We start from the raw sequence: 21,151 nt of genomic DNA, 5'->3' as shown, positions 1-21,151 counted from the left end.
GGCGCCGCTCGCCGACTGCGACCCGATGTCTCATGCTTACGCGATGGCAGGACACTTCTTTTTTGTTAGCGGGACGGACCGTAATGATCTCGTAAATAAAGGACGGCCGACGGCGACCATCTTGAACGCCGGCGATGAGGGATGTTCTCCGGGACGTTCCCCAGCGCGATTGATGGCGTCTTTGTAAAAACAACAGGTGAGAACAGATGGACCCGGAGGAGCAGGTGTTGGTCACGATGGAGCGCGGCGCACTCAGATGGCCTCTTCGAGCCTCCCGGCGCCGCGCTCCCGGACGGCTCGCCAGGCGTGACTTCGCGCAGGTGACGATCGATAACGAGCACGTGACGCCCGGGAGGAAGGCCGGCGCCAGCCGCGTGACCCCGCCGGTCGCTCGTTTCGCCTCTCACCGCCTGGGAACAATGCGCCCTGGGAAAAACGAGCATAATTGACCAATCCTGGGCTTTCTAGCGCAGCGTGGGATGATTTGACGGCATACAAGAGAGAGAGAGAGAGAGAGAAAGAGAGAGAGAGAGGAAAACAGGAAGGAGAAAAATACCTCTGTGCGCTCCCTGGCACCGCACGCTATTTTTGGTTTGGCGGTAAAAATCAATTTCTTTTGGCTGGAGAGAAAAATTGTAGGATTTGTGTGATCCACAGGAGCCTTGATGCACGACATCGCTGAAGCCCCACTGAACCTCCTTCTCTCTCTCTCTCTCTCTCTCTCTCTCTCGTTGGGGGGGCTACTTCCTGGACGTTTTCACTCTGGGGGTTCTCACCTCTTTCCTCAACACGTCGGAGGAGAGGATTCGGGGGTGAGGAGATAAGAAGGTCCAGCCTCCTCCCGAACATCTTGAGATGTGGACGGAGGCGAGGGATCAAGGAAACACTTTCGAGATTCGGCCTTTCCGGGGTTGTTTCAATTGTTTTAGCGACTTAGCACATACTGTACCCGTGTTGACTCTCTCGCGCACACACACACGTTCACGCATGCATAAACAACCACCCCTGATTCCATTTGAATGGGGAGCGTTGGCCTTGATGGTAACTGTACAGAGGGCTAACCCTGTCCAGGAACTCTCTCTCTCTCTCGCCCCATCTCTCTCTCTCCTGCTCACACACTCACGTGCACTGAAACGCGCCGTGCACACACACGCACGCACACACACACACAGCCCTAGAAAGCCACTGTCTACATCTATGATGTGAACCTGACTCAATGTATCGTTACTAGCTATCAAATCCTGTCAAATATCCTTTAGGCTCGCTCGCTCCCTTTCCCTCTCTCTCTCTCTCTCTCTCTCTCTCTCCCTCCCTCTCCCCTCCCTCCTTCTCCTTTAAAGAAAGCAGCTACAGAATGCCATCCCTCTAAAAGGCTCTGGCTTGCTGCAGTGGCATCACAGGCCCGTTAATATCCTCTCACTAAGAGGGGGGGGGGGGTGGAAGAGAGAGGGGGGGAGGGGGGGGTGGAAGAGAGAGGAGGGGAGGGGGGGGGTGGAAGAGAGAGGGGGGGGGGAGGGGGGGTGGAAGAGAGAGGAGGGGGGGTGGGGGGTGGAAGAGAGAGGGGTGGAAGAGAGAGGGGGGGAGGGGGGGGGTGGAAGAGAGAGGAGGGGAGGGGGGGGGGGTGGAAGAGAGAGGCGGATAATGTATTACAGCGTTCCTCTATATTGGCAGCCACACACGCTCTTTCGAACCTCTCCCTGATTGTTAGCGACCACCCCAGGGTAAAGACTGGTATTCGCTAGAAGGCCCTGAAGTGGGAGGAAGCCTCATTATATCAGTACAGTCTGAGGCCCTCTCTCTAACTCCCTGGGTCGTTGGCGGCGCCGGCACCGGCTTCGGCTCCGCGAGCGCACACCGGCGCATTGATCAGATTTGGCTTCTTTTAATTAGAACTGAGTCTGCATGCATCCTCTGTTCCTTTCTCTCTCTCTCTCTCTCTCTCTCTCTCTCTCTCTTTCTCTCTGTTCCTGTTCGCGTGCTGTCTCCACGCTCGCAACTCTGTGGCAATCTGTTCATTGTGCCATGATATTAGGTGATTAAAACCCACAGTCTCCGTGGCCGGGGAGGAGAGAGAGGAAGGGAACACAGCGGAAGGTGGGAGGGGCGGAACCTGAGGCGCATATGAATGTGAATCCCCCCCTACACACACACACACAAACACACACACACACACACACACACACACCACCGCCATTCATATTCAAAGCAGTTTCTGAATCGAGAGGTTTCTTGATAAAAGAAAGAAGGAGAGGAGGGAGGTGAGGAAAAGAAATAAGCAAAACAAAAGAACTAAAGCCCTGGAAGTCGCCCTGTGTGTGTGTGTGTGTGTGTGTGTGTGTGTGTGTGTGTGTGTGTGTTCCGCTAATCCACCTCCTTCATATATGCGCAGCGGGTTAGCATGGCGTATTAGCATACCCCGGCCCGCCAATAACAGGACGGCAATAACAAAACACTCACTTTATTCACGCTGAGCAATAATGGCGAGTAAAAGGACATCGTGAGGCGCCAGCGGGTTGGACGCAGCGGTACGCCCATACCTGCGCTGGTAAACAACTTCAAATATAAAACCTTGTTAGCAAGCCTGCACTCGAGAGAGTCCGCGTGCTAAAACCTGTTACAGAGATGAAGGAACGGTGCTCTCAAACAAGGACCAACGTCCAGAGCGCACGGGTCATCTTAGGAAACTTTTCTTCAGAGTTGGAGGACGCCACCGTGTCGTCAAAACCTCAGTGATTCGTGCACCTAGTAGTGTTCTAAGATGATCTGTGTGCTCCAGTACTCTCCTGTTTGATCGTTAGCAAGCTGTCGCTAACAGACGCGCGCCAGAGCGAGTTCCGCGGGCGGCGGGGACGACATAATTGCCCTGAGATCAGTCGTCGCCCGTCGAGTGTTTACATGAGAGGAAACTCTCTCTCCTCCGTCCTGATACCCCCAGACCTGTCAGCAGCGTTTGATACGGTAGACCACCAGATCCCCCTCTCCTCCCTCGAGGACATAGGTGTCACTAGCTCTGCACCTACCAGGTGACATGGAGAGGGTCGTCTGACTACGGGGGTTCCACAAGGGTCTGTCCTGGGTCCTCTCCTTTTTTTCCCTCTACACTACATCTCTGGGCTCTGTCATTCGCTCGCATGGCTTCTCCTATCGCTGCTATGCTGATGACGCCCAAGTCTTCTGACACACAAGTGGAGGCACACATAGTTGCGTGCTTGGCTGACATCTTGGAGTGGATGGCGACGCATCACCTCAAGCTCAACCTGGACAAGACGAAGCTGCTGATCCTTCCGGGGAAGGGCTGTCTTGATGTGAAGGCAACCTGGCCATCACTATTGAAGACACAGTCGTGATGCCGACCCGGACTGCGAGGAATCTGGGTGTGACCCTGGATAACCAACTGTCATTCTCGGCACATATCACATCCATCACACGCAGATTCATGCTCTACAACATCAGGAGGATTCGCCCTTTCCTCACTGATGAAACGGTGCAGGCGCTCATCCAGGCACTTGTCATCTCCCGCCTGGACTACTGCAACTCCCTCCTTGCTGGGGCCCCGGTGTCAGCCATTAAACCCCTGGAGCTTGTCCAGAAAGCTGCCGCTTGCCTTGTGTTCAACCACCCTGAGTTCTCCTCCACAGTTTTCTACACTATGTTGAATGCAATTACTGTAATTCGCTTTGGAGAAAAGCGTCTGCTAAATGACTGTAATGTAATGTAATGTCTGTTGAAAGACGGTGATGAGCCTCCACTATTTGTCCGTTCAGAAACAAAAAATGTGAATTGAAGTTACATCTGCTCTGGTCCACTACTGGAGTGTGAAAGCCTGCGGACCCTTTCCGGTCTGTGATGCCTGGAGGACCAGTCAGGGAGGCCGTCTGGAGGACCAGTCAGGGAGGCCGTCTGGAGGACCAGTCAGGGAGGCCGTCTGGAGGACCAGTCAGGGAGGCCGTCTGGAGGACCAGTCAGGGAGGCCGTCTGGAGGACCAGTCAGGGAGGCCGTCTGGAGGACCAGTCAGGGAGGCCGTCTGGAGGACCAGTCAGGGAGGCCGTCTGGAGGACCAGTCAGGGAGGCCGTCTGGACCAGACCCATGTGGATTTCATACTTCATAACACTGCACACATGCTGTAGCATCGCCATCATAACTGAAGAGAGACATGTTGAGCCTTATACAATATTGGGGCCTATTGGAAGAATATAATATTGGGGCCACCTAATGATGATGATGATGATGATGATGATATTAATAATGAAAAATAAAAATAAAATAATAATAATAATAATTGTGGTTTATGAGGGCCCCAGTCAGTGCAGGGCCCTTGGAATCGTCCTCATATAACGTCCTCAAATCAATCTTTATTTCAATAGCGCATAACACAAAGGCAACACAATGCGCAGCACATAATTTAAGTGAATGGCTTGGAGTGCTTACCAAGCGCGCTACGCATTCCTAACATCAGCGCCACGCGTTCCTAACATCGCTGGTGTGCAGCATGCGTACCGACGCAGAGACAGGCCTAGTCCATCCAGGTCTTAGCAGCCTAGTGTGGTTGGTCTTACAGTAGTACCTGATACATACACCCACAATCCCTCAGTGAAGAGCCAGAAAGAACAGAATCCACCCCTTCTCTTTGTCAGAAGAGGAGAGGGGGATGGATGTTAACCCCGCGCCAGACCGCTCCTAGTAGCGTTGGCTTCGAGAGGAGGAGGAGAGAGGAGGAGGAAAAGGAGAGGAGGAGGGGGAAGGAGAGGATGAAATAGCCTCTGAGGTCGCTGCAACGCATTCGAGCGCAGCCATGAGCCCGCGCGGTGAGAGGCGGCGGCAAGGTGGGACAAGATGAGAGGAGGAGGAGGAGGAGGGGAGGGAGGAGGAGAGGCCTGTGTTGCCACCGTGCCGCACGGAGGCAGGGAACAAAGCCTCTGTTCCCGCCGACGCACCACGTCCCCGGCGACTGACGTTGGGTGCGACCGAGACACCTTTGCTACGGGGGGTGAAGATGAACAGCATTGTGTCTCTGTGTTGTTTCAGGGAGAGAAAATAGCTTTTCGCCTCGTAGGCAGTTCCTGCCCTTCCTCCGTTCGTTCACTTTCTTTATTCTTTCTCTTTTCTTTGTCTTTCCTTTCTCTCTCTCTCTCTCTCTCTCTCTCTCTCTCTGTTTTTCTTGCGTCTCTGGTGATAGCTGAGGGTTTTCCATATCGCAACGTGACCCAATCAAGCGACAAATCAGTTTGTGAGCCAAACATGCGTTGCCCCGGGCGACCCTTGAGAAGGCCCCGGTGCATCATGGGGGAGTTCTTGTTTAATCCACCTTTTAGAAACTCAGGTTGAGAACACCGCTGTTTGGGTTCTCAACCCGGCGGTCTGAAAAGACTCCTGAATTGCATTCGAGTGTGAATCAGAATCCATTATTACAAGATTCGACAAACTGCTATTTTCATCCTTTTGGCCTGTCTGCCACCTGCGTTATCAGAGTGGCTGGAGCAGCTGTGTTTCCTGCGAAGGTTGAACCTGGAGCGGCCTTGTCTGTTGCTTATGCCCCTTCTTTTATCTGTTTTATATATCTTGAATACCTATTTTGTATTGGTGTTCTTCACTTGCTTATTGTTTGATGCTCGACGTCATTGTAAATCAGGTTCGCCTCAATGGTCTTTTGAGTTTAAATAAAGGCACAATAAATTAAAATGAATAAAATGTTTTGGGCTCAGTGAGACGCTACGGCTGCACCGGGGCGCGCGGGGGTGGTGGGGAGAGGGGGGGGGGTTCTGTGGGCTCCGGCTCAGCGCGACGACGAGGGGTGAACCGTTGCCGAGAGACAGAGCAGACGGGCGCCCGAGAGAGACCCCCCCCCCCCTCCCTCCCTCGGGAGACCGCCGGACGCGTCTCCTCCTCTCACGTCTCTGTTCACCTCCGCTCTACCAGCTGCTGGACCGGGGGGGATGGGCAGGTCTACCGTATCAATCAAGAGATGTGATGATTTTGAAGTAAAGTATTTCCGACCTCCTGAAGGCTGTTAAGACGAGGGGAGTGTGTGTGTGTGTGTGTGTGTGTGTGTGTGCTGTTGGGAGGTTGGTGACCTATCTGGTGCTCACCTCTCCCACTCCATTAGATCCTCACAGCTGCTACTACTACAGGTGACTCACCTGACTCACCTGACTCATCTGACTCATCTACTACAGGTGACTCATCTGACTCATCTGACTCATCTGACTCATCTACTACAGGTGACTCATCTGACTCATCTGCATGGACCACAGCTCCCTAAACTCCCTCCCAGACACAACGAGGAGGAGAGAGGAGAGAGGAGAACATGGGAGGGAGAGGAGGGGAGATGAGAAGAGGGGAAGGGAGGGGAGAGGAAAAGAGAGAGGAGAATATGGGAGGGAGAGGAGGGGAGATGAGAAGAGGGGGGGGGGAAGAAGAGAGGAGAAGAGAGAGGAGAAGATGGGAGGGAGACAAGATGGGAGAGGAGAGGAGGAGGGGAGGGAGGAGAGAGCAGTGGAGGGGAGAAGATGGGAGGGAGAGAGGGATAGTGGAGGGGAGGGAGAGAGGAGTGGAGGACAGGGGAGAGGAGAGGGAACAGAAGAGTAGGGGAGGGGGAGAAGAGAGGAGGTGCGGAGAGGAGAGAGGAGGGGAGAGGAGAGGAGAGGAGGGGGCAGGAGGAGAGAGGAGACAAGAGAGGAGAAGATGGGAAGGAGAATGGAGGGGAGAGGAGTGAGAGGAGGGGAGGGCGAGAGAAGAGTGGGGAGGAGAGGAGGGGAGGTGGAACGTCGTTGAGATGAGAAGGGAGTGGGGGAGGAGAGGGGGAGGCGAGGAACAGATAGAGGGAAGGGGAGGAGAAGACAGGAGAGTCCCTGGCCGGCGCTCCACCAGATTACAGGCACACAGGAGGATAGAGGGAGATAGATTAGCAGAGGAGAGGAGGCGGAAGAAGGGACCGGGGGGGGGGGGGGGGGGGGGGGGAGGGGCAACGTATAGGAGGGATGGGGAGAGAGGAAGAGAGGAGAGGAGGGCGAGAAAAAGCGGAGAACGAGTTGCATCTTTAGCACGGGGGACAAAGAACATCAGGTGCACACTGAGTGGGAGAGACGAGAGAGAGAGAGCGAGAGAGCGAGAGAGAGAGAGAGAGAGAGAGAGAACTCTTGAAGGAAGACAAGGAGAACAAGAGAGCGAGAGAGGATGACGAGAGAAGGTGACAGGGAGAGAAAGAGGCGAGGAAATGAAAAGAGAGAGCTCTCTGGATGGAGGGGAAGGGAGAGAGGGAAAGGGGGAGGGAGAGAGGGAAGGGGGGATGAGGGTGCAGAGAGGCCGGGGAAAGGGATGAAATGAGGGAGAGGGAGAATGAGAGGAGAGCAGGAAACTGCTGGCTCCATCAAATCTTACGTTTCCTCCTCTGCATCTTCTCACCTTTGAATTATCATTCTATCCCGGGGTTTCACACACACACACACACACACGCACGCTCGTACACACACACACACACGCACGCTTGTACGCACACACACACACGCACGCTCGTACGCACACACACACACGCGCACACACACATTTACACCCCCCCCAACACACACACACACACAGATTCTCATGCATGCGCGCTGTACCCACATGCATACACACGCACGTGCACGTATGAACACAGACACAAACACACACACAAACACACACACACACACACATATGCACACACACACACACAGAACATCTCTGATTTCATTTCATTTCATGGTGAGGGTGAATGTAACGCTGCAGAGACCAGGCTCCCACAGACGGTGCTTCTGTTGTATTACCTAGAGCAGACTGTAGGTGGCACTGTAGCACTGTTGGAAAACACATGGTGCACCCATGCACACACACACACACACACACACACACAGACACAGACACACACACACACACACACACACACACACACACACTGCAAGAACATACCAGACTCCATACTGGACTGGATACATTACACTTATGTAACTCCCACCGCCACAGTTCTTTCCGCAGTCTTGTGTGTGTGTGTGTGTGTGTGTGTGTGTGTGTGTGTGTGTGTGTGTGTGTGTGTGTGTGTGTGTGTTGAGGGCGAGGGGTGGCCTTCTTTTTCGTCATGTCTGCAGTGCCCTACAAAACGCCAGCGATGTCAGACTCCTTCTCAATTGATGCTACTTCTCTTTTCTTTCACTCAGGATTCTACCGCCCCGTTTCTCTCTCTCTCTCTCTCTCTCTCTCACACACTTTCTCTCTCTCTCTATTTGACAGTCATGCAGTGTAAATGGAGAACACCGAGGAGATGATTTGCCTTACTTCCCTCTGTCTGCTGACAGCACAGTCACACACGGACTCACACACACACGGACACACACACACGGACTCACACACGGACACACACACACACGGACTCACACACACACGGACACACACACACACGGACACACACACACGGACACACACACGCTGAAGAGCTATCGTTTCATTGCGTGATAGCTCTTCGCATATTGCTCCTCGTACAATGCCTGGTCTACAAAGAGTGTCTACGCAAAGTCACACACGCACACACACACACACACACACACACACACACACACACACACACACACACACACACACACAACCTTGCGGTGTCCAGCCTTTGGGGGGATCGTGTAGCAGTGCAGAGAATGCAGGAGGCTACTGAGTCACGTACACTTTACACTTTGACTTTGGTATTAGTACAGTGTCAGTATAATTAAAAATTACTGGACCTTGGAGGATCGTTTATTCGCCACACGGCAATTACACACAACACACGCATGGGTGAGAGGCGACACACAACACACAAACACACACTTTCGTGGTCGGAAGGGATGGGTATCGGGAACCAATATTTTTTGGTACCGGTAGGCCTACATCGTTGGGTCAGTACCGAAATATTGATAAGCTCATGGAGAAACGGTGCTGCTATCAATATTTAACACGTTCGTTTCATAAATCCATTTCATAAATCAACCGATGCAGCTGGCATCCGTCCCCTAATCATGACATCGTATTGTTATTATTTGCCTCTCTCTAATAGACCACTTGAGGAAGTAGGCATAGTGACGGACAGGGAAAAACATGTAAACAGTTAGGCTAGTTGTGTCCAAAGGGGGTAACACCAGCAACCTTGTGAAACACGTTTCACATTCAGGAAATGTGAGGCAGTGCAGCGTGTTTGACTGCTTTAGTGAAGCAGCTAATGCTAACGCTGGTGGCTCCAATAGCAATGCTGCAGTAGCAGATGAGCCAGGCTAAAGATGCAGGTAACACTCATTACCGTTATCATAAATAAGTCTGTACAGTGTTTCCCCAGCCATTGCCTTGGAGGGGCGTTGCGGACCTCCTGCCCTCCTGAAAGACCCCCTCAAAAATGAATGCCAATCTCGGACTTTTAGATTGCTAACGTTTTTAATAGAGTCAATGGAGATTAACAAAGCGAAAATTTGCATCGTAATTAGCGGACATTTTCTGAGAGTGAGATGCTGAAATGAAAATATTTTCGGTTGCTGTAGCTAGCTACATAAGTAATGTAGCCACAGTTTAGTCTGTTGTCTGATGTTAGTAACTGTTACTGTTAACAGTTACTGTAGAGAGATGACTACAGCTCTACCCCAGTTACCAGAGGCACATTATCAGACACCCTCCTACCTGCTTGGATGCGGTTGAAAAGAGAAACATCATAGCTGAGCTTGCCAATGTGTAGCCAAAAGTAGCCATAAGCAGCAATGGCTGAACAAGTATCACACAGGATCACTATATATATTTATCGAGTAGTATCGATAAGAGTATCAATAAGTATCGGTATCAATAAGCAGTATCGGTATCGATAAAATCCTTATGATACTCATCCCTAGCGGTCGCCTGTGGGATTCATCCTCTGCATTTCTCCAATCCAAGCTATCCTCCTCCAGGGTCAGCCAGGAGCAGAGGTCAGTGAGGAGCAGAGGGCAGTGAGGAGCAGAGGGCAGTGAGGAGCAGAGGGCAGTGAGGAGCAGAGGGCAGTGAGGAGCAGAGGTCAGTGAGGAGCAGAGGTCAGTGAGGAGCAGAGGGCAGTGAGGAGCAGAGGGCAGTGAGGAGCAGAGGGCAGTGAGGAGCAGAGGGCAGCCTCATCAGTGGCGCCAGGGGACCAGGGATGTACCGAGAGCCCAGTATTTACATTTGTTGAGGCAGCAAATGATTAGGGGCCGGGCAGCCTCAGCTACCAGTCCTTGTATTTCCCAATATTCTTCTTCATCTTCTTCTTCTTCTTCCTAAGAAGTCTGACTTCCCATGCATAAAAAATCACCAAACTTTGCACATAGATCCAGTCTCTTATTCAATTGGACGAAGAATATGTGACAATCAAAATTGCCTGCACCGCCGTAGCAGTCAACAGGTGGCGCTCTGGCCCTCTCCTATTGCTGGTGGTGATCTGGTCGTTGTGTTTGTCTCTCAGGAGGTTCTGGTGCCGCTTTGCAGTGGTTCGCATGGACCCAGGTAGCTCGTTCTGCCACCTTCACTGTCGTGTGTGGTCAGCAACACCTGGTATGGTCCTAACCACCTTCTCTGGGCCCAGTGGCGCCATCAGAAGTCCTTGATGACGATCCAATCTCCCGGTTTAAACTCATGGAGGTTGCAATCAGCAGGGGTCGGCAGCGCCTCTTTAACCTGCCTGTGGATCTGAGATAAAGCATTCGACAGGGTTGCACAATAATAATAATAATTTTATTTATACAGCGCTTTCAATCAAAGTGCTTTACAGAGCAGCTTAAAGGGCAAGTGTAAACACTCAACACTCAATAACAACACAATATCAATAAAACAACACAACACACTCTAAGACACATATACAACAGAAAACAGGTGGGTCTTTAGCTTAGCCTTAAACACCTCCACTGAGCAAGCCTGTCTAATGTCAATTGGAAGACAGTTCCAGAGGGTCGGTGCGCGGAAAGAAAAAGCCCGCTCACCCACCGTCTTCTTTCTGACTTTGGGGACAGAGAGCAGACCAGTCCCCTGGGAGCGCAATGACCTTGAGGGGACATATGGGATCAAAAGGTCCTTCAGGTAGGATGGCGCAGTACCGTTCATAGCAATAACGCAGCATCACATCGTCACATTGATCTATGGTCTGTGCATCTCTCTGGGCCAGAGTGTGTGGCGCACATCCAAAAATGATTTCAAAGGGACTGTTTTGGGTCTAATGCGCATCCTCATCTGGAGGAGCACAATGGACAGGGCTTTAGTCCAAGAAAGGCCTGTTTCTTCACAACACTTAGCTAATTTGTTTTTGAGTGTCACATGTTCACGTTCCACGGCACCTCCTGATTCTGGGCGCTAAGCACAGTGAGTTCTCAAATCAAAACCAAAACGCTGAGATTTGTTCTATAGCCTGATTAACAACATGTGAGCCATTGTCTGAACTGATTTTCCCCGGGATACCCCACCTGGGTATTATTTCTGTCACTAAGGCCTTTGCAACTGCCTTAGAATCCGCTTTACCTGTTAGGAAAACCTTGACCCATTGGTTGATTGGGTGATTTTTCATTTGGACTTGACTTCCGTAAGCAGGAATCCTTTTACCTGGTCTACAGCGTTAAGTGAATGACGAGCCAGTAAGACCACTGTCAATGTTGGGACTGTTTATTTTCACGAGGGCTGTAGGGGGTGACGGAGCACTACCAAAACAGTAAACAGATGAAAATGCAGCGATATGGCGGAATACAAGACATTTAAGTCAAAAACAGTCTGAAAGTCGATTTTCGTGTATTCTTTCACTGAAAGCAGGTGCAAAAATCAAGTTTTATTTGGATTTGGTATGGGTATGCCAGGCTTACCTTGGCATATTATAGGAGCAATTGCCACTGACAATTTTTTAGGTCAAACTGACAGCTTTTTACTTGGCTCAAACAAGAACATGACCTTCCCTTGGTGTCTGGTTGTGAGTTCAAGCCCTGGGTGATGCAGAATAAACATGCCTACTCAGGCATTGTACTGTTTGGATTTCAGACACATGCTTTTTAAGATTTTTTAATTTAGAAATTTCCTCTTCCACCTCAAAACGCCCGGCCCCGATCCAGTGCTGCGCAGCAGCTGTAATTCGGATTTGTATTCGGATGTATCACCAGACGTGGGTGGGGCTTAAACCGGAAGTCGGTGTAAACACGTCTAAAATGAGGGGAATGTAATATGTGAAGCCTAATATTAACTGCCATTTCAAATGCTGTGCTTTCAACGCATCATACTTATTGCCCGCCAGGGTAGAGGGTATTTTCACTTGGGTGTGTTATTTTGTTTGTTTGTTTGTTTGCCACAAAGCAGGATTATACCAAAACTACCAGACCGATTTTCACGAAACTAAGTGGAGGGGTGTAGCACGGTCCAACATAGAACCCATTACATTTTGGAGCAGATCAGTGGCCTTGTAGTAGAGATAACCGGACGATGGTTCGGCGCCCAGGTCTCCATCTCTAACCACAACAATTGGTGTTGTCCACAGAATGTACCAACCATGGAATGTCAACCTTATCTCCGATGGGATGTATGTCTATGCGAAGGGAGACACTTTTCTTCCAGAAAACTCTGACCTACAGTCACATTCAGGGGTCAACATCATAATTAGAAACAGCTAACAGGATCAGGTTAAACCAAGACAATTCTCTGAAAAATAGCCATTTTCATCAGTTACAATGAGTCAAATCAAGCTTTAGATATCAACTTTATTTATTTGATGTTTAAGCAGCCAATATTATCTTATGTTTCTATGCATGAAAAACAAAATCATATCTGATTCATGAGAAACAAATCAGATAGACACTGTATTAGGAAAAGTTAAATTCTCTTAGCCTGGATCCTGTGGTAAATGGTCATGTTTCTTACAGTACAACTACAAATGGTGCTCAGACCTCTGCCCATTAATTCATTTTGTAGTTCTTTTTGAGTGCTTGAGAGCATCATTCTGAACCCTTCGACCCTGTGACCTTCCCATCTCCAGATATGGCGCTATGGCCATGGGACGTGCCGTCATCGGGGTGGAGGTAAAAATGAATATTAAAGATGTGAGGACAGCCGCCCCCCCAAAAAATGTCAGAGTCTCACTCCAAGCTTTTCCGAAAAGTTGGCAACCCTGGTGGTATTACATATAAATCATGCTACCTACATATCTCGCCTGAGGTTTTTCACCTTGAGTGTCAGGTTTCACTAACTGTGTTCTTTTTAATTTTAGTGTTGAAGCAAATGAAAAAATCCAGTATTATCCTTTGTGTTTTAGTACAAAAATGGCTGACTGAAAATACAAGTTGGGTCACATGAAAAATGTATGCTTTTTAGGTATTCACAGCACAGCTGTGGATCAGACATGGGGCTGTTGTGGAGGGACTCTAAAGGACTGTATAAATGAGGCTGCTGGTTGTAATATTTAAGCTGGCCTTCTCCCCCCAGGTGTTAGCTTGGACACTAGACAAGCTGGCCTTTGCCCCCTGGGTGTTAGCCTGGACACTAGACAAGCTGGCCTTTGCCCCCTGGGTGTTAGCCTGGACACTAGACAAGCTGGCCTCCCCCTCCTGGGTGTTAGCCTGGACACTAGACACAAATATTCACCTCTGCAGCACTAAATAGGCCTGGACACTACTTAACAGTCAACAACTGCTCAACAACTGATCAACATAGGCCTACTTCTATGTGACTTGGTACTGCACCTATAAGAACTCAGTAACAGATCAAGTGCTCCGTTGATAGTGGAGACATGCCTAATCTATCATAGGTTTATCGTACAGAAAAGATAAGGGGTTTAGACTTACAGACATTCCTGGATGCACATGTACACACCCAGGGGAACAAATAACTTTAACTTGAATGACAACAAATTGTCGGAGGAGGAAACAAAGTGTGTTCCGCGCCCTGGACGTGGACCAACAGCACTCCGTTAACCAACTAACCATTGGTCACATTCAGACAAAAGTGCCACCCAAGCAGAGCCTTTCTAACAGGGAGAAAACCCACAGTGCTTACCTTCGTTTTATGTCTGACTGTTCTTCCTCAGGAGGCTCAGGTCCTTCGATGTGTGTAGCAGGCCCCTGCAGATGTTCTACCAGTCTGTGGTAGCCAGCACACTGCTCTTTGCCGTTGCCTGCTGGGAAGGCAGAATCAAGTCTGGGGAGTCACACAAGCTGGTGAGGAGGGCCGGCTCTGTTGTGGGGCAACAACTCGACAGCCTGGAGTCTGTGGTGGAGAGGAGAGTCTATGGCTGTACAGTAAATATGGATGTATTTAGTCCCTCTTTTCTAAACTACTACTAAAAGACTCTACGGTCTTTTTTCCAACCTTGCTATAATTCCACTGCTGAAATTCAAAATGTCCATCATCTCTATCTATCTATCTATCTATCTATCTATCTATCTATCTATCTATCTATCTATCTATCTATCTATCTATCTATCTATCTATCTATCTATCTATCTATCTATCTATCTATCTGTATGTCTGTCTGTCTGTCTGTCTAGAGTATCTATCTATCTATCTATCTATCTATCTATCTATCTATCTATCTATCTATCTGTCTGTCTGTCTGTCTGTCTGTCTGTCTGTCTGTCTGTCTAGAGTATATCTATCTATCTATCTATCTATCTATCTATCTATCTATCTATCTATCTATCTATCTATCTATCTATCTATCTATCTATCTATCTATCTGTCTGTCTGTCTAGAGTATATCTATCTATCTATCTGTCTGTCTGTCTGTCGGTCTGTCTGTCTGTCTAGATCTGACTGCTCAGCGCATAGCTAACCTTCTCTCCTACTCTCTCTCTCCTCGTCTTGTCATGCCAGAAGGCAGGCAGAGCACACCGCCCGCAGTGCAAATATTTGACTTTTCTTTCCTCCCGAATATCTTTGTAAATATTTGGCCGAAATCAATATTCAGAAAAGCCCACCATTTGTGCTCATCTGAATAACCCAGGCATTCCCAAACTGTGAGGCGCGCCTCCCCTGTTGGACCCCAAAGAAATTCAGGGGAGGCGCCGAGGGATGGTTAGGGAAAAAAAAAGGAAAAACATGTTTTTATTTTTGAATTTTCTATGGTTTTTATGAATGAAACATGATTTTAAAGGTCAGAAAATCAAAATAAATAATGTGAGAGATATATACTAAATTTTCTGGATAGTGCAGAGAGAGCCTCCCCCCGCAGGCATGAATGTATTGTGCGAAAACGTCAGAACGTTAACTAGCAACAGGTGCCACCGAGCTAACTTAACTGTGTAACGTTATGAGCTACTGTACATAATGATGCCTTGCAAAATGGACAAATTTGTGAGACCCACTTCACATCCCGGTTGGGGGGGCGCGGGTGTGTTACTGTTTTCAGAGGGGAGGCCCACATTGATGGAGTTTGGGAACCCATGGAATAACGGATTCAGTTTTGGGCCCGGGACCAAGTCCAGGTGCTCAGTCCAAGTCCTGGTTTGGGACTGGACTGAAGAGCATCCGTTCTTCTGCATCTTTTTCTTTTTGGGTCTTTTGTATGTTTTTCTTTTTGGGTCTTCTGTTTGTTTTTCTTTTTGGGTCTTCTGTATGTTTTTCTTTTTGGGGTCTTCTGTATGTTTTTCTTTTTGGGGTCTTCTGTATGTTTTTCTTTTTGGGTCTTCTGTATGTTTTTCTTTTTGGGGTCTTCTGTATGTTTTTCTTTTTGGCGTCTTTTGTATGTTTTTCTTTTTGGGTCTTCTGTATGTTTTTCTTTTTGGGGTCTTCTGTATGTTTTTCTTTTTGGGGTCTTCTGTATGTTTTTCTTTTTGGGGTCTTCTGTATGTTTTTCTTTTTGGGGTCTTCTGTATGTTTTTCTTATTGGGATTTTATGCGGAGGGAACCCGAGTGAGCACAGGGAGAACATGCAAGCTCCACAAAGAAAGGTCCGAGAGATAGCCCATGAGGGTATTGGACCGTCTTGCTGTGAGGCGATGGTGTAACGCACCGAGTCACCGTGCTCAAGGACATTCACACTGTACTCAAGGACCAACAATAAGCTGGGGAGCTGGTATTGAACCGGGGACCTTTTGATCCCCAGCCGGCTGCTCTACCACCCGAGCTACAGTTGTGGTCAAAAGTTTACATACACTTGTAAAGAACATGTATGTCATTGCAGTTTTTCACTTTCTCTGTGATATAGTGATTTGAGCATATACTTCTTTGTCACAAAATATCATGAAGTTTGGCTCTTTTATGAATTTATTATGGGTCTTCTAAAAATGTAAAAAAATCTGTTGGGTCAAAAATATAAATATAGCAACGCCAATATTTGGTTACATGCCCCTTGGCCATTTTCACCTCAATTCGGCACATTTGGTAGCCATCCACAAGCGTCTGGCAAGCTTCTGGTTGAAACTTTGACCATTCCCTCAGTACTGTCCACATGTTCTCGATGAGGTTTAAGTCAGGACTTTCGGAAGGCCATTCTAAAACCTTAATTCTACCCTGATTTAGCCATTCCTTTATCACGTTTGCTGTGTGTTTGGGGTCAATGTCCTGTTGGAACATCCAACTACGCACAAGACCCAACCTTCTGGCTGATGATTTTAGGTCATCCTGAAGAATTTGGAGGTAATTCTCCTTCTTCATTATTCCATTTATTTACTGTAAAGCACCAGTTCCATTGACAGCAAAACAGGCCCAGAGCAGAATACTACCACCACCATGCTTGACGGCAGGCATGGTGTTCTTGGGGGTAAAGGCCTCACCTTGTCTCCTCCAAACATATTGCAGGTCATTGTGGCAACAGCTCAATTTGTGTCATCTGACCACAGGACTTGTCTCCAGAAGGCCTTTTCTTTGTCCATGTGACTTCAGTGGAGCCTTAAGGTGGCGCTTCTGGAGCAAGGGCTTCCTTCCGCCACTGCAGCTTCTCAGTCTGTATTTTCTGCATTTTTTCTGCATTTTCTTCCTGATCGTGGCAGTGACACATGCCATGCACTTTATAGTTACAAACAATTGTTTGCACTGTTGATCTTGGGACCTGTAGCTGCTTTGAAATGATTCCAAGTGACTTTCCTGACGTGTTCAAATCAATGATCCGCTTTTTCAGATGCCTGCTGAGATCTTTTGACTTTCCCATTGTAGTGTTTGTGTCTGAGTCTAATGATTGTACCCTTTTTAAATGAACCCTATTTAAATGAGCTCAGACAACTCACCAGCTGTAGTCAATCATAATCACTCATACGAAGTTAAGAGGCTATGCCACAAAGCTAATTTGATTGACACAACTTTCTACAAAACTAAAATTGATGAGAGAGTTTGTGTGTGTGTGTAAGTGATAAGATGTCTATGCATACGTGGGTGTGAGAGTGCGGGGTTAGGGTTAGTGTGGTGTTGGTATTCATTAAATGTGTGCAGAAAACTAAGTATTCAGTTTTAATCCACATATTAAAGGTAATTTACTGCATTTGAATAAATCCAGGCCTTTATACATTGGGACATATTACATCTATCTGAGACCAATTTGGTTAGTAGGCTATGCGACCTCGTAAATAAATAAGTTTTGCACGAATATCGGATCATCAAAAATATTGAATAGTAATTGCTCTCCCATGCATGCAGTTCATTAAACTGTACATAATTAACAGCGGATATGGTTAAGTGTAGGCTGGTGGGTGATGCGCAACTGGATTACACCTGCAAAGGCAGATAAGTTTCACCGCAAAACAGACGCATGCACTTCACCCCGCAGTTTACTGTACATGCATACGACGGGATATTAATCAGTGTATCCTTGCGCATCTCCTGCCCATTTTGTACGCGCTCACACCCACCTCTCCCTCGACCCTCCCATGAATGCATATGCATGAGTAGGAAAGTGCAACTTGCCCTTCTGTGGTCTTGCGCCAGGCAGAATTCGGTTTTGACCCATGTGCGATCTGTTCGTACATACCATGCCATGTTGTCAGGCGCACGTTGCGATGGAATAACGCAAAAAACGTAATATTTGTACATCTGCCCCAAGTGTATAACCGAGCGTGTTTTGTCAGTGTATACATTTTGCACGGAGTGTGTGTAAGAGTATCAGCCTGTGAGTATATATGTGTGACAGGAGGGCGATAATTGAAAAGCGAGCGGCGTCGAGGCGCCGCAAAGCCCCATGGGTAGTCCTGCGGTGTGACTGTAAATGCCGCCGGCATAAGCCGAGGGATCCCAGCGCACCTCACGGAATCGTATCCACACACACACACATACACACACACACACACACACACTGGCCGCATGTTCGCTATAGTGAAAAGAGCAGGTTTTAATGTCAGTGTGAATATTAACATAACCTCTGACACCCGTAGGAAATGTCACGGTGCAAGCTGACAAGGAAAAGGGCTGGCAGAGGGACACGCTGTGTGGCACACACACACACACACACACACACTCACACACACACACACACACACACACACACACACACACTCACACACACACACACACACTCACACACACACACACACACACACACACACACACACCCACACACACACATGCATACACACACACACACACACACACACAAACGCACGCACACGCACACACACACAAAGACACACACAAACACGCACACACACACACACACACACACACACACAGACACACACACAAACACGCACACACACATGCACTTGCACACACACACACACACAAACGCATCTGCGCGGACTCGAGGAAGAAACAATTTAACCCCGTACACACAGTCACAATTCGTCAGGGAGAGGCAGAGATAGGTAGAGATAGGGCGGCATTTATGCCACAAATTGCAGGGAAAGGTTCCCCCCTCTAAACGTTCTCTCCTCCTCCTCCTCCTCCTCCTCCTCCTCCAATCCTCCTTCACTCCTCCGCCGGGCCACCCTCCTCTCTTCTTATGTAAGATCCATATTTATGTAATTTCTATATGGAGTCGCCCCCCCTCCATCTCCCCTGCTGCTTTTAACTGTTACTTTGTGGCCTGGGCCCTTGAAAGCTGGCTTGATTTACAGTAATAACTTGGGATTTTTCCAGAAATGCCCCCCCCCCCCCCCTCAACTCTCCCTCCCTCCATCCGTCCGCCCCTCCCTCTCCGTTAGTATCTCCATCTCTCCCTCCAATCTCATTGTGTTTCTCAGGGCTGGGCCTGCTGTGACAATCAGGCCTCTGGGCCGCTGTCAAATACCGCTTCTAAAGGAATCACCAGAGGGACATTATATGCACTGTGTTTGTGTGTGTGTGCGTGTGTGTGTGTGCGCGCAGTACAGTATGTGTGTGTACGAGAAAGACAAAGTGATTGCTCGTGCGCTAGATACAGTAATACTTCATTGTGTGTGTGTGTGTGTGTGCGTGTGTGTCATGCCCCGAGGTTAACGCGTGATACAGACATTAAAGCACCATCGATCGGGGCGGGCGTATGGGGAATGGGTCCAGATGAACTGGCTTATCCTCATATCATTAAATGTATTCACATCCAGACTGGAAGAACTCCGTATCCCGTTGGACACGGCCTAAATCCCCTGTGGAGGATGTAAGACTGTTAATTAGGGCCCAGTTGAAGTGGACTACGAAGTCAACGGGTTGTAAATTGAGACTTGGCCCGAACACTGCAGTGGGATTGAAGGTGATAGAAGTGCAAGTCGTTTACTCTGTTTGTGAGCTAGGGTGTTTTGGGATGGAACAGAGAGGAACAACATTAGAACCGTTTGTTTTTCTTCTGCTGGCACACGCACGCACGCACGCACACACACGCACACACACACACACACGCAATGTTGCCTCACAGCAAGAAGGTCCTGGGTTCGATTCTCGCTTGGGACGCTGTTAACTTTGGGGTTGGGGGGAGTTCTCCCCAACTCCCCTCTCCCCTCCTCAGCTACCCAGGTGAGGTATCTCCCGGGCCAGGTGAGGTATCTCCCGGACCGTTCCGTGGGGAGTTTGCATGTTCTCCCCGTGTTCTCCCCGTGTTCCCCCGTTAAGAACCCAATATGAAAAACATGCAGAAGAACAGATCGCTGACGCTGTCCGTCCCTGATGACGACGGACAGGAGCGCTTGGTTGGTCCCCGGGCGCGTCTCAGGCACGCTGCCTACTGTCTGCTCCCAGCAGGCCTTGGGGGAAGGACAACAGGATGGGTGAAGTGCGGAGAGGGATTTCATTGGCGACCCTAATGCATGTGTGTGTGTGTGTGTGCCCATGTGTCGCCCATTGCTTGTGTGTTATAGTGCCGTATGGCAAATAAATACTTTACACACACACACACACCAGTGGAGGGTCGTCCATTGAGGCAGGGGAGGACAGTCCTCCTCAGTTTTTGGAGAGAAGAGAGAGGGATTAAAATACAAATATATGAATTTATTTATTCATAATTAATATTATCTCAGTTTTGTTCATAAAGCAGGTTTTCAATATGGATAAAAACCCATTATTGAAATTCTAAAGCTCCAACAGTGACATATACAACATGCAGCTGGAGGACCCATAGATATCTATGGAAGGGAGGCTAGCCTCCCTTAGGGCAGGTTCTTTTCTCTTAAATCAATGTAATGCCTTTTTTCTTGCTAATTTGTGATTGGCCAAAACGCTGAAAAATTACCGCAAGGGAGGACAGTACTCCGGCCCTCTCTGAACAGGATTCAGATATTGACATTTTGTTAGTCCAATCACATTCCAGATTCCAGATTTACCACAGTGAAGGCTGATTGAGTCGGCGTTGATGTCTGTGTTTCTCTTCCCTGTGCCATTGGAGACTTTTTGTGTGTTCGTAGCTCCATAATATAATACATCCGAAAGTATTATGGGACATATTATACATCAAACTGTTCGTCTATTTATCTTGATTCTAGCCATCTAAATATCTATGACATAAATATTTTTTGAGCTAGAGCCGTCTGAACACGACAGTTCCACTGGCTGGCTAGCTAAAGTTAGCTACAAGGTGCACGTCAGGCTACGGCATAGGCAGGCGCGCAGATTGGCTTGAGGCGCAAACTGTCGGCAACTCGTCCAAAACATTTCTAGAGACTGGGTCGCGACACCGGATAGGAGAAATCCCCAGCCTGGCTCCTACTTGCGTGAGAATTTATCGCTTTGCGGTGCTTATTCCTCATCCAGTGATGGATGGGTGGATGGAAAACTTTCAATTGAATGTTCATATTGTTCTGATAATTGTAGGCTATACATAAGAG

At 48.6% G+C, this 21,151-nt stretch overlaps 1 protein-coding gene across 1 annotated transcript in view; it reads left to right on the top strand.

Annotated features, from left to right (window-relative positions):
- Positions 1-236: 236 nt before the first annotated feature.
- The window catches only part of LOC311322583 (UDP-glucuronosyltransferase-like), a gene marked incomplete at both ends in the record, with an annotated part of 49,436 nt that continues 28,521 nt past the window's right edge, over positions 237-21,151 (top strand). The window contains one exon of the mRNA XM_084454670.1: positions 237-386. Within this exon, the coding sequence (XP_084310796.1) occupies positions 237-386 (150 nt within the window). The remainder of the gene's footprint in view (positions 387-21,151) is intronic.

Source organism: Borostomias antarcticus (genome assembly GCF_949987555.1).
Source record: "Borostomias antarcticus genome assembly, chromosome: 20".
Taxonomy (NCBI): domain Eukaryota; kingdom Metazoa; phylum Chordata; class Actinopteri; order Stomiiformes; family Stomiidae; genus Borostomias; species Borostomias antarcticus.
Note: the sequence above shows the minus strand (reverse complement) of the source record. Positions and strands in the feature narration are given on the sequence as shown.